The sequence below is a fragment of the Micropterus dolomieu genome, linkage group LG04, assembly GCF_021292245.1.
Source record: "Micropterus dolomieu isolate WLL.071019.BEF.003 ecotype Adirondacks linkage group LG04, ASM2129224v1, whole genome shotgun sequence".
In the NCBI taxonomy this organism is placed as follows: Eukaryota; Metazoa; Chordata; class Actinopteri; order Centrarchiformes; family Centrarchidae; genus Micropterus; species Micropterus dolomieu.
In genome coordinates this window covers 33,169,590-33,183,525 of record NC_060153.1, presented here as the reverse complement: position 1 = coordinate 33,183,525, position 13,936 = coordinate 33,169,590, and the positions used below count along the sequence as shown (strand labels likewise).

The following is a 13,936-nucleotide window of genomic DNA, read 5'->3' as shown; positions in this document are numbered from 1 at the left end:
TAGCATAGGAGTCCTCCGTTACTTTGTGACTTGATAATGAATTTAGAGCTGATGGAATCGCATCCTTAAATTTAGCTATAGCACTATCAGACAGACATCTTGTATAGAAATTTTTGCCCAATGGCGTGTAGTTCAGCAATACAAACTCAAAAGTTATCAAACAGTGGTCGGACAAAGAGGGATTCTGTGGGAACACCACTAAATGTTCAATTTCAATACCATACACCAGAACAAGGTCGAGGGTGTGGTTAAACAGTGAGTTGGTTCATGAACACTCTGAGAGAAGCCAATGGAATCTAACAGAGAGATAAACGCAGTACTGAAGCTGTCATTCTCAACGTCCACATGAATATTAAAATCCCCTACAATAATAACTTTGTCCGTTTTAAGGACTAAAGTTGACAAAAACTCAGATAAGAATTCAGAGTACGGGCCAGGTGCTCGGTACACTATAACGAAGAGAAGTGGTTGCAGTGATTTCCAACTTGGGTGCGAAAGAACAAGGCTTTCAAATGAGTTATAGTTTGGTTTAGGCAATATCATAATCTGATATTAGTTCATTTACTAGTGCACCTTTAGAAGAGAGAGATCTGATGTTTAAGAGTCCACATTTAACTCTCCTATTCGTTTGCACTATTGCTCTTGTGGTTTTAATTTTTATGAGGTTTTTATGTACAGCTCCTCTTCTGTTTACCTTTTTAAATAATTTCCATGGTCGGGGGGACAGACACCGTCACTATAGGATTTTCACTAAGTAACTCCTGAAATGGAGGAGCAGAGAAGTGTGTTAGACTGCGACTCTGCGTAGGGTTTTGGGTGGGTAACTGCTGAATTAGAAGGGCAGAGAAGTGTGTTAAACTGCGACTCTGCCTCCTGGTCTCAACTCTGGGTTGTCATGGATTTGGTCCACTAATAAACTTGGCCAGATTTCTAGAAATGAGAGCTGCTCCTTCCCAAGTGGGATGGATGCCGTCTCTCTGGATCAGACCAGGTCTTCCCCAGAAAGTCTGCCAATGATCTACAAAGCCCACATCGTTTGCTGGATACCACCTCGACAAACAGCGGCGGAATGACGACATGCGGCTATACATGTCATCACTGGTCAGATTTGGCAGGGGTCCAGAGAAAACTACGGTGTCCGACATTGTTTTTGCATATGTACACACCGACTCAACATTAATCTTAGTGACCTCCGATTGGCGTAACAGGTAGTCATTACCGCCGATGTGAATAACAATCTTACTGTATTTACGTTTATCCTTAGCCAGCAGTTTCAAATAAGACTCAATGTCACCCGCTCTGGCCCCAGGGATGCACTTAAATATGGCCGCTGGCTTCGCCAACTTCACGTTTCTCAAAATGGAGCTGCCAATGATCAGAGTTGGTTTCTCAGCGGGTGTGTCACTGAGTGGGGAAAATCTGTTAGAAACGTGAACAGTTTGAGGGTGCCCCGTGGACTTTGAATGCTTACGACTATTCCTCCTTTGGACAGTCACCCAGCCCCCCCCCTTTCCTGGCTGCTCAGGAGATGCGGGGGGACGGCTACCACAGGCTAACTCAGGCCGTTCCGCACCGACTACCGGGGACTGGCTAGCTACAGTAGCTAAAGACTGATCTACCAAGGTTCGGAGCCGGACTTCTAAATCACTGAGCCTCGCCTCCATGTCTATAAATAAACTACACTTATTACATGTACCATTACCGCTAAAGGGGGCAGAGGAGTAACTGAACATCTGACACACTGAGCAGGAGAAAGTGGGAGAGAGAGAGGGAGAAGGAGAAGCCATCGCTAGCTGCTAAGCTAAAGTCGCTAACGGGTAAGCTAAAGTACTGTAGCGTCAGCTACCAAAACTTTAGAACAACTATGAGATTGAACAGCAGTCACCAAAAGATGGAAAGAACTGTGAGTGCTTAGGCAACATTACTGTAAAGAATAAGTGTTTAGCAGACAGTTGGCTGCTGTAATCTAACAAATGTAACTGTTATTTAGTGAGAGCAGCACAATACGGTACCAACACACAAGCACCGGAAACGGAAATGAGTCAACACGCTTACCGCAATACGTCAGCAGTACGTCAGCCAGGCATCAATGTGGGAGTTTCTGCGGGAGAATGGGGTGAGGGGGGCCCTTCTCAGGGCTATCCAATCCCTGTACATCCAAAGCAAGAGCTGTGTCCGATAAGTCGGACTCTTTCCAGGTGAAAGTTGGCCTTCGCCAAGTGTGAAGCAGTTGGGATGAGGATTAGCACCTCTAAATCTGTGGCCATGGAAATCTCAGCAGGAAACCGGTGGAGTGCCAACTCCAGGTAGGGAATGAGTCCTTACCCCAAGTGAAGGAGTTCAGGTACCTTGGGGTCTTGTTCACGAGTGAGGGGAGATTAGAGCAGGAGATTGGCTGGCAAAGCTCTCGATCTACCGGTAATTTTCGTTCCTACCGAAGGAACGAGGTCGCAGTTACAAGTGGCCAAAATGGGTTTCCTCAGGCGGGTGGCTGGTGTCTCCCTTAGAGATAGGGTGAGAAGCTCGGCCATCCGCAAGGAGCTCAGAGTCGAGCCGCTGCTCCTTTGCGTCGAAAGGAGCCAGTTGAGATGGTTTGGGCATCTGGTAAGGATGCCTCCTGGACGCCGCCCTAGGGAGGTGTTCCAGGCACGTCCAGCTGGGAGGAGGCCTCAGGGAAGACCCAGGACTAGGTGGAGAGATTATATCTCCACACTGACCTGGGAACACCTCGGGATCCCCCAGTCAGAGCTGGTTAATCTGGCTCGGGAAAGAGAAGTCTGGGGTCCTCTGCTGGACCTGCTGCCCCCGTGACCCGACCCTGGATAAGCGGATGAAGATGGATGGATGGATGTCTTAATAAGAGGAGCTGAGCGCCCCCTGGCTCCCCGGTGGTCTACACCCTGCTTGTAGCATTGCATTAGTAGTTTAAAAAGTTTTCATAGTTTGATGACATTGCTAATGTTGGTTGGCACTAGCAACCTGCTGGTAACTAGTCATTAATAATGCTAATGCTTATGATGTCCCATGAAATTACCACTTTTTTAATTGTAAATAGGGATATGACTTCATATACAATCCAGTGTTTCCCATTTTCCCAGTCCAGTGCGGCCCTCCATGGTCTAATCTGTTCTGCCACAGTTTCATAATGAAGCAAAAACATAAACATAAAAGGTCTCTAATGTTGTTTTGCGCCATCGCTTTGGCAAAACATCTGTCAAAAGAACTAAAACCAAAAGCACCATATGGCTTTGTTCCGTTATCAAATCACAAGGATATGCTGTACAGGTCTCAGATGCTGCTGCTTGAGTCCTCACTATGACCAAGAGAGTGGATCACATCACTCCAGTTCTGAGGTCTTTACAGTGGCTTCCTGTTTGTCAAAGAATAGATTCTGAACATCCAGACCTCTCAGGTGGTCTGGGACAGTTCTGCTTCCTGTCTCCAGAGTCAAAACTAAACACACTGAAGCCACGTTTGCCACTGCCTTATATCAAATTAAATGTGGGGCTATTTATTTATATCTTGCACTGCACTGTAATTTTTATTCTACTGTTTGCTCTGTCTTATTCTTTTATTTTTTATATCTTTTATCTTATTTGATTTGTTTTATCCGTTTGAAAAATATGCAACAGAAAAAGACAGAGGATTTTCAAATACTTTTCTGTCTTTGTTGAAAGGTGCTATGCAAATAAACTTGCCGTGCTAATATTTACACTAAACAACTTCACACTTCAAACAGCAATTTGTGGAATTTGTGGAATGTGCAAAGAGAATGTTTTCTTTGTGTAAGGCAGCGTTTCAGCAGGGTTCAGAAAATATTTTTTAGACTTTAAGAGTTTTTCAATTCCACATAGATATTATTTTGTAAGATTATTTTGGAGTTTCAGCTCTATTTTTGATAGAGGTAGTAGAGGGACAGGAAAGGCAGGGGAGGATGATTCGCAGCAAAGGGCCCAGGCCGGACTCACAAACATTTCTATCATTGTAAGCCGATGAGGTTTCTAGCTACAGCAGCTAGAAGTAGTATTGCTGCTCCAACAACAAACTGTGATTAACCCAAATAGCTCTGCTTCCAGTGTAACTGTGTTCAGGTGAACTCGGACTCCACATTGATATTAAAAAGACTAATTATGTGGGCAATAACTTAAATATGTTGTCATGGTCCAACTGTACTGATCCAGAACTGCTCCAATTAGAGTAACTGGTTGAGGGGCTTTTCAAATTAAGATATGACGAGGACAGAGAAACATTACAGGAGTGTTTTTTAAAATGAGAAACATCAGTAAAACGTATGAGTGTTGCAAATAAAACGTGCAGTCATTGTTAGAACCTGAACAGAACATAATGAAATTTTATAGGAATGTTTAAAAATGACCCTAGGTAACCACAGTGCTTTCCAGGTTCAGGATACACAACAAACATACACAACAAAGACAGTAGAAAAGGTCAAAACTCAACTCTGTTTGAAGGCCGCCAATGAATAGAGGTGGGTCTTTAGCAAGGACTTGAAAATGTCAGCAGTCCGAGCTGTTCTTATTTGAACAGTTAAAGTATTCCAGAGATTAGGAGCAGCCACTGAAAAGGCTCAGTCACCTTTAGTTTTAACCTGGATCTGGGGACATCAAGAAGCATCTGATTGGATGACCTCAGTGCTTTTACAGGAGTGTAGACAGGTAATGTTGACTTACTGAGTCTCTGTAGGAGGTTGTCCTTTAAAGTTAACAGGTTTTCTCCTGGACCAGTCACTCTTCATGGACACACAGCTGGGTTCAGGTCCAGGGGAGTCTGGTCTCTGCTGCTTCTCTGGGCTTCAACACAACACACACAGAGCTTTGAATAATGATGGTGGAGAGATCTGAGTGCTGAGCTCCAACATGCAGAAGAGTCCTGGACAGTTATAGATCCTCATCTCACCTCTGAGCTTCGGTCTGGCTGTCATGTTTCCCCCACAGAGTGCTTTTAGAGGGAGGGACTCCCTCCTCTGTCCCCCCACACTGATTCATGGCAGAGCCCACACCTTCACACAAACACAAAGACATGCTGTCAGAGTCACACATTATTTAGCATTTTTTAAATGATCAGATTTTCATACATGTTTACAGCTGAATAAAGTTAAACATGAAACAAACATTTTGTTTCTGGCCACAGAGACGACAAAAAGCAGTCAAGACAGTTTAAAGAGGTGGTATTCTGCTCATTTTCAGGTTCCTCATCTTATTTAGAGGTTCTACCAGAACAGCTTTACATCATTATATTTTTGTCATACTGCACATTGCTGCAGCTCCTCTTTTCACCCTGCGTTGAAGGCTTCGTTTTAGCTATGGAGTGATACATCTTGTCTCTACATGATCTTTGTTGGGAGTTGCACATGCTCAGTTCCTAGTTAAGGACTACTAGCCAATCAGAAGCAGAGTAGGGCGGGTCAGCGAGAAGCCGGTAAACGGCTCGGGTTCAGCCGTACGTGTTGCCGACCGGCTCGGCAACACGGACTGGAGCGAGAGTTTCAGAGCGGCGAGTTATTAATCTGTATCCATAAAGTTTTAACTGAGCTCTGTCTCTACATCACAGGAACAACTTTCTGTCCACTGACTGCCTGGAGGGTAGCTAGTGTTTGGAAGGGAGAGGACTATAAACGAGCAGAGTTTTCTTTGGGAGATGGGAACTCTCTTTGGGCTGGACTTTGGGCTTTTTCACTTTGCAAACCTGTTACATGCACAAAAAAGGTATAGAACTCAATAAAGGAGAGGGGAAAAGGCTATTTTTCCAGTAAAAATAACTAAAGTGAGCGGGTTTGAGCTTCTTAGCATCTTATCTTTAATTATTATGGGATGGTGATGGCGCAGTGGATAAGACACATCGTCAGAGACCCGGATTCGATTCCACTGTGAGACATCCACCAATATGTCCCTGAGCAAGATACTTAACCCCTCGTTGCTCCAGGGACGTGCGACCTCTGACATATATAGCAGTTGTAAATTGCTTTGGATAAAAGCGTCAGATAAATTAATACTTTTGAATGAACTTTTTGTGTTGTTGGAGGTCAGACTGAAGCAGTCAAGTCTAAACAATTGATCGATTGTAAGAAAAACTTGACTCCATGATGATAATGAAGAGAATGGTCAGAAGAACCGAGAGAAGATGCTTCTTATTGATCCATCAGGAAGAATCAAAGCGGTCTGACGTGCAGCCAGAAAGCCAGGGAGTCAGAATCACAGAGCAGCTGCTGTAGTTCTGTTCTCAGTCCACTAGATGTCATCAGTCCTCATCAGTGAACTACAGAGCAGCTCAGAAAACAGAAAAATATCTGGTGTCTGTAACATTCACTGGCTGACAGGTTTGTTATCTTAGCACTGAGAGCGGTTCTTCAGGTTTATGAAGAAACAGCTGAGACATAAAGACAAGAGAGCTGCCTGACGGCCTCATGTTTGCATAAACTCGCTCTGTATCTCTACAGTGACTGGTTGATAGGTGACCAGTCTGTGTCTGTGAATGTCAAGTAAAACATTTATCAACCCAGTAAACCCTCCCTTATTCATATGTATATGATGTTTTTTAATTTTCCTTTTCCCCCATTCATTTTTGCTCAGTGTCAGCATTCCTCTGGGTTGGTTAGAGGATCATTCAGATCACCTATTGGGGGGGGGGGGGGGGGGGGACTCCTCAGCAATGATTGAGAGCAGCTTGGTGTTTCCCTCTTGGCCAATCAGGGCGTGACGATGCCCGTTCTTGATGGCATAAGAGAGGTGGGGAACAGTACAACCATGGGGAGTCTGTGCCTCCCTGGATTCAGATTCAGATTCAGAAGCGTGAGTGAAGCTCTGTCCTTTAGAACCCTCTGAGATCTCTCTGCTATCTCTGGTTTTTAATCACTGAAAGACATTTAGGACCTGAACACAGAGTGAACTTAGTGCTTGTACCAGGGCTTTGGGGGTGTTCATGCAGGAGTTTCTTTGTCTCACAATCAGCTGCTGCCTACAGATTTTACTTATTTATGTTTATTGGTTTGTTTTCATTAAATGCATTAACCATTTCATTGCCTTCTTTAAGAGTTCTTTGTTCATTAGTGAAGATGGATACAGACAGACTAGAATCAGATTCGGGTTTATTGCTAGGTAAATATATGAGGGATTTGCCATGAACATAAATATAGAAATTTACAACAAGTAGAAACAGTTTATGAAATAAAACTATAATGCTAATACAAAATATTTACAGGATAATTAACACGGAATTTGTGAAAATGAACAATATGAGCAAGAAAGAATTAGTGCAATGCACACAGTTTGAAGTTGTAAGTCATCAGTCAGGTGTGGTGGTGGTGGGAGGCATGAGAGCCAGCGACAGTGGGGGTCCCAGGCCTTGTTGAGGTTGTCTGCTGCAGATGGAAAGAAAGTGTTCTGGTGGCAAAGATTTTGGTTGTCTGGGGTGGGAGGGGTCCGCTGCGATCTTTGATACCCTTATTGCTTAACGATCCGATTCTTTATCAATACCGCTATCGATACTTTACTATCATTTAGTGATGGTTGTTTGGTAAGACCGGACCCGATGGGCATGAGGCAGGCCTGCACGGTGTGAGGAAAATATTCAATGTGCGATAACGTTATCTATTGAGATGACATCTCAATAGATAATAGAGAAGAGAAGGGAAAGAATGCAGCCTTGAGGGGAACCGGTGCTGATGGTCCTGGAATCAGAGACATGTTTCCCCAACTGCAGGGGGTCCAGGAGAGGGTCTGTGATGGATTTAAGGTGGGACAACACAAGGCGCTCAAAAGACTTCATAACCACAGAGGTCAGGGCGACGGGTCTGTAGTCGTTTAGTCCCATGGTCCTTGGTATCTTGGGGACAGACTGCTTCAAAGCCTCCACCATCATGGAGGCTTTGTAGCAGGCTGGCACATGGCACGTCGCCAGTGAGGTGTTAAAAATGTCTGAATCAGCACAGTGCTTCCGGGTGGATGGCGATGAGGAGTACAAATACGTATTAAGTACTACAAATACATCAGACGTATAAACTGGAAGATTTAATACATGAAACCAAATGAAATATTGACTAGTTAAATATTCTATTTGCATGTAAAAATTTTGTCCATTTGCCAAAATAAATATTCATATTTTCACAAAGTAACTTCACTTATTTTCACTTTCAGCGTTACAAAATACATTTACATTTATCCTAGCAGCACAGTCCTGTAGACCGATTTGTTGAAGAGCTGATTGGTTCATTATTAACACGCTGCCATCAAAAAATGATTTAAAAAGTTTATTGTCGATAGATTTTTTTTCCAAAACTAAGACATGTTGAGGCTGATCACTGCAGCAACTGACTGTGAGCAGCTCTCAGCTCAGACCTGAGGAACTGCTTCAGTGGTGAAACACTGTGTGAATCAGAGGTTTTTAAAGTCTGGATCTGTGAGAACACTGAGTATCAAATCACTTCCCTCATTTGTCTCTATGAGCGTCACATCCTCTGCTGCTGTTAAGCGGCCAAATCAGCAGACAAACTACAATAACTAACTTCCTGCTACTTTCAGAGCACCTGCACCTTTAACCCCACTCAGTGTCTTTGTCTCACATCTTAAAGTTAGGACTGACACACCCTCACGCAGCCAGGTGAAACTATAATCCTGAGGATTTGTGACACTGAAAAACCAGTTTAAAGATTACAATCTTGTTTTTTTTGTTTGTTTTTTTTTAAACCTGTCCTGCCCAGCAGCCTGGTATAGAGTATGATGACCTGGATACCATATTGTGCCAGACAGATTTTACTTTAACAAGAGAGTATTAATATACTCCTTTGTCTGTTTTATTATTTATTTAATTATGTATTGATTTGTCACCGGGCCGGACAGGGGGGGGCACAAACAGACAGCAGAGAGAAAGGACAAGACCTGCAAGGGAAGGGGGATGGAAGGTGGGGACAACAGGGAAAAGCAGTGGGAAACACCACAGAAAGCAACGAAACCTGCAATAGAACAGAGAGGGGGGAGGAGAAAAACAACAACAAACAAACACAAACAAAAACAAACAATGAAAATAATAGTAAAAGACAACCAGCCGAACAGCAGCAATGAACAGCTGACATAGTAAGACAACTAAGAGAACAATGAAAACAAGAAACAGTCTCCCAGATGCACCGCGATGCAAACGCGGAAGACCCCGACCCAAAAATAAAAGTCCGCCGTCCCCCCAACCGTCGGGAAAAAACTAAGGCCGCCGGCGCCAGCCGACATCCCCCATGCACAGCGTGTCCCCAAGCCGCCGTGCAACACCAGTCAAACCAGCAACGAGGCAAAATCAACTAGCTCAGCTGCATGCCAACACCAACCCATCCACCCGTCAAGGGCCGAGAACTCCAGGCACAAGCCCAGAACAAACCGGAGCACAGCCCTGCCCACACTGCACATCCCGAAAACTAACTATATACCTCAGTATCCAGAGGGGTCCAACAACTGGCCGACAGAGAAATGAGGAAGCACGGATCCAAGGCAAACGAAGCAAAACAGGGACGCAAACTGGTCCCTCCAAGCCAACGAGGAAATGCCTCCCCCGGACTCCAATGCACAAACTAAACGCCCAGCAGCCATTCAGAGACCCTGCCCAGGGAAAAAGGTGCATTTCTTATCCTCTACTGCCATCTAATGGCCTTTTTCTTGTACTGTTTTACCAAATTAACCCTTTCATTAATGTTACAATTTCCACTTTTTAGCTATTATTATATGTAATTATTGTTACCATTTATCTCTCTTTATATTTTTTACATTACTGGATTAGAAATCCACCAATATGTTCAGTCCCACCGTATTTTTTTAAAAGTTATACAGGCATAGTTTGACACCATTAAAACTTAAACACTTACAATCGTATTTTTTAAAAGAATTAATAAGGAGTAACATATTTAATACATGTATAACGTGATTCAATGAACAAGTACATTATTCAACAATGCCAACCATGAGAGTGCTTTGTCTCATACAAGTTTAGTTTCGGCAGCGCAAAGCTTGGTTTCATGCAGTACCTGGCGCCATAAATCACAATGTGTCATGATCTCATTCTTGGCCTCAGTTCGCGATGATCTCAGCCCTGGCGTACGTGACTTACAGCAGGTGCCTTGCTTCCATTGTGTGGGTTACGGTTGGCTAGGTTTTGCCTGCGCGGCCTGAGCAGCTTCTCTGCTCATGTAGGCACATTGAAAAAGCACACGTTCATGAATACACAGAGTAAAAGAATAATATATGATAAACACACAGAGTATAAGAATAATATATGATAAACACACAGAGTATAAGAATAAAATATGAGTTTGAACACACTCATTAAACACTCAGTAGTTAAACTTTACACTAAAAGAATAACAGCAGCGGTCAACACCTTTACCCTGTGAGATCACAGTCATTCTTCCAGTGGCTACACTACAAACACTTCTAAGTAGTAACATATTGTAAACGAACAAAGTGTATAAATATAGAAAAAGAGCAAACAAACAATCTAGGAATTAGGCATTATTCAACACGATAACGCGGGAGAACTAGGCCAACAGTCCCCCAGCCCAGCCAGAGGCATCCCTCCCCAGAGTGCAGGCAGTGCCAGCAGCCCCCGAGGCCAATCTCATCCCTGGACAGGGGCCCAGCCCCCCCAGTCAAGCACCCCCAAGGAGGAGCACCAAAACCTACCCCGACAACACCGGCCATGTGCCCCAGAGACTCCCGAAGATTACAATCTTTAAACACAGTAGTACAAACTGTACATGTTTCAGTACAACGGGCTGGAATGTGTTCCTAGAAGCGGCAGAAAACAACGTGAACGTTTACTCAGAATCATCTGCTACACTAGCTTCAACAATTTTGGAGATTTGGATAAATACTGGGACTGCAGGTCCGAGAAAAGTGGAGGCAGACCACCAGGAATATGTGGACTGGACTATAAAAGAGAGTCTGCTATAATGAGGAAGTGTCTGAATCTCTCCCAGATGAACTGAACACCAAAAGGCCCAGGACCCCCGCCCACTGGAAACATCTGGGGCAGAGGGGAGTAAAGCTTTCAAAATAATGAAGCTACACAGGCTCCTGGTCCTGATGGTCTCCCCGGTTTGCATAAAGGCCCAACAGGTCAACAGGTGACGCCATTTCCCTGGCCTTCCACACAGCCCTCTCACACCTGGTGTCAGTGGTTCATCTACCTGCGCCGGCTGAGGAGGTTCAACATGGACACGAAGATACTGCATCGTTTACAGATGCACTAGTGAGAGTTTCCTTACAGGCTGCTTCACCGCCTGCGCCCTGTTTCAGAGAGCGGGTTTAGTGAAAACTCTGAGTAAGTTGAGCCCGAGATGAGGGAAACTCTGGGTTTTCGGTTTCAGAGAGCGAGATCAGATAAACTCTAGGTCTGTAACCCCGGCAACTTACGCTGTAAACCTGACCTGCTCGGGAGGAGGTTTACTTCAACAAACGTTGAGTTTCTCTCCGACTCCTCCCCTCCTGCGAAGCCTGAAGCGGCCGTCTGACATTTCCTCTTTCAGACTGTCTATCAAAGCACGTATTGGACGCAATTACGTCTTTAGAAACCTCAAAATCCCGCTTAACCCTATATGGTACGGTGTTGCCTCTGGGCAACGTACCCTTCTTGCCCTAGTACACCTCCAACAAACATCCCAAAATATGATGTATTACTTTAAAAGAGTTAAGGAAACCAGTAGCTCAGTCCGTAAGGATTAGGCTGGGAACCGGAAGCAACGTCATACCATTCTGGAATCTCGCCATGTCCTTATTTGGTGTTGTGCATTAGGTTTATATACTGCGCAAAACAGTTAAGATAAATTTCTCTCATTTTACATGAATTAATTCATTAATTATACAGTAGATAATGTTGTAATAACACTGTAATAAAAATGTTATTACTCTGGATAATTTAACCTTACGCTTTGTTGTTCTGCCTGCAGAGCATATGCTTATATTTTAAACACATTGTTCCTCCATTAAGAGGATGAACAAAAGTTTTCTATGGTTCAAGGAAAAGGGCACTTCCAGTTGATGGTACTAAGGATGAATAAGGATTTAGTAGTGAGGAAAACAGTGAGTTTGAGGTCTAAGAACGCAGATGAGGAAAAGAGTGAAGAGCAGTGAGGATGACAGGGATGAGTTTAAGAGAGAGAGGAAACCTATTTAATAACCTGTCTTCTCTTACTGATAATGTGATGCATTTTGTTGAATTTCTATGTTTTGTCAACTTCCATAAATACTAAACCAAAGACGGCTGCGAGGTAACACGTATCAGAAACAGCACCAGAAAACTGAAGACGCACGTTTAAAAAAAACACAAATGATGAATTGATGGAAGGCAGCTCTGTCTTGATTTTCAGCATGTTTTTGATGTTTAGATTTAAAGATTTATATAGTAAACTTTGCTGAAATATGTGGACTGTCTTTTTGCATTCATTCCTATAGGCGGTTCCACAATGGTACAATGATGCCTGAGGGCAACATTTAGACAGACAAACCTTTGTAGAGTTTATGTTTTAGATAAAATGATTGGATTTTAAACTGGTAGAGCCACTGAACATTTTCAATGAGTATTTTTAATACATTTTATTCAATAACTAATAAAATGGAAATAGAGATTTTTATTTTTTACCCAGTGGCAAAATAATGCGTATCATTGAGGGTCAGCTGTTAGTTTTTCATCCAAACGTGAACTTGAACATGATCAATCTGTCATCGATGTATGGACAGAGAGTTATCTTTGGACATGGTGGATTTATCCTCAGCACAGAATAAAATCTCTAAGCTACACTGTCCTTCTTTAGAACACAGTGACTCTGTGGACATTAAGGCAGCAGTCAGGTTGGCAACAGCTGCACAAAAACACTTACCGTGATCTACATTACTGCAGTATAGCCTGCTGTTTAAACTAATCTTTATAAAACTGATCCATGAACAGTAATCTCTCATCTTGCAGTCGCACAGATTGAACATTCCTATCGCAGTTATCAGCTGGATGTGATATGAGTGAGGATGACTGTGGTGCAGCTGAAACAAATAAATGTAGTTTAAAAATGAGTTTTTCATTATCTGCTGATAGTCTGAATGTGTTTTGACAGCATTTCATAAAATACCAAATGAGCCAGATTGTATTAATGTAACATAGACATCTAAAACTTCACAGTCAGTTTGAACCTGGACACATTTTCCACTGAGTCGGACTGCTACTTTACAATCACAGGTCCATGAGGAGCCTAAACTGTTTCTAATCTGTTCGATTAATATTTTCATCATCAGTTATTTCCACCGGCATTTAGTCCCGTCAGGTTCCAGCTGAATAAACAGGCCTGTAGCTTTTTAAAATGAATAACAGGCTGGAGGAGAATCCAGCTCTTTATCATTCATTAAGGAAATTCCAGTCTGGTAAATGATGAATGAGCAACGCTGTATAAAATGTAATGTTGTTAAAGTATCGATACGCCACTCCTGCGTTTTAGAGCCAATCACGGTCTGCGTTGGAAGCATTCGTATTTCTAGTTCCACCCGATTAAAATGGAGGCTTAGACTCAGAGCTCAGGGAAAAGCTCAGAGTTTATTGAACCTGCTTTCTGTGGCAGCTGCACCCAAACCACAAGCATTTATAGCAAATATAACTCTTACACTCATTAGTGTTTCTCTGACCTCCAGAGGACGTTTGAACTACCTGAGAGAGGATCTCAAACTGAAAAGGGTGGTGATGGGGCAGTGGATGAGACACATGCCTGAGCAAGACACTTAACCCCTCGTTGATCCAGAGGCGTGTGCCCTCTGACATGTATAGCAATTCGTTTTGGATAAAAGCGTCAGCAATAATGACAAAAAAGAGGATTCAGATCCAGCAGAGTTCACTTACTCAGCTTATTCCCATGAACGTCCATCAGTCCAGCAGCTCTCACTCCGGATCAGGTCTGTCTACAGGA

At 43.3% G+C, this 13,936-nt stretch overlaps 1 protein-coding gene across 1 annotated transcript in view; it reads right to left on the bottom strand.

The window, feature by feature from the left end:
• LOC123970464 overlaps positions 1–11,224 on the bottom strand; it is a 36,647-nt gene extending 25,423 nt beyond the window's left edge. Inside the window, exons 1-3 of the mRNA XM_046048508.1 lie at positions 11,158–11,224; positions 4,915–5,017; positions 4,689–4,808 (exon numbers count right to left, since the gene is read on the bottom strand). Coding sequence (XP_045904464.1) covers positions 4,689–4,808; positions 4,915–5,017; positions 11,158–11,224 — 290 coding nt within the window. The remainder of the gene's footprint in view (positions 1–4,688; positions 4,809–4,914; positions 5,018–11,157) is intronic.
• Positions 11,225–13,936: the final 2,712 nt, after the last annotated feature.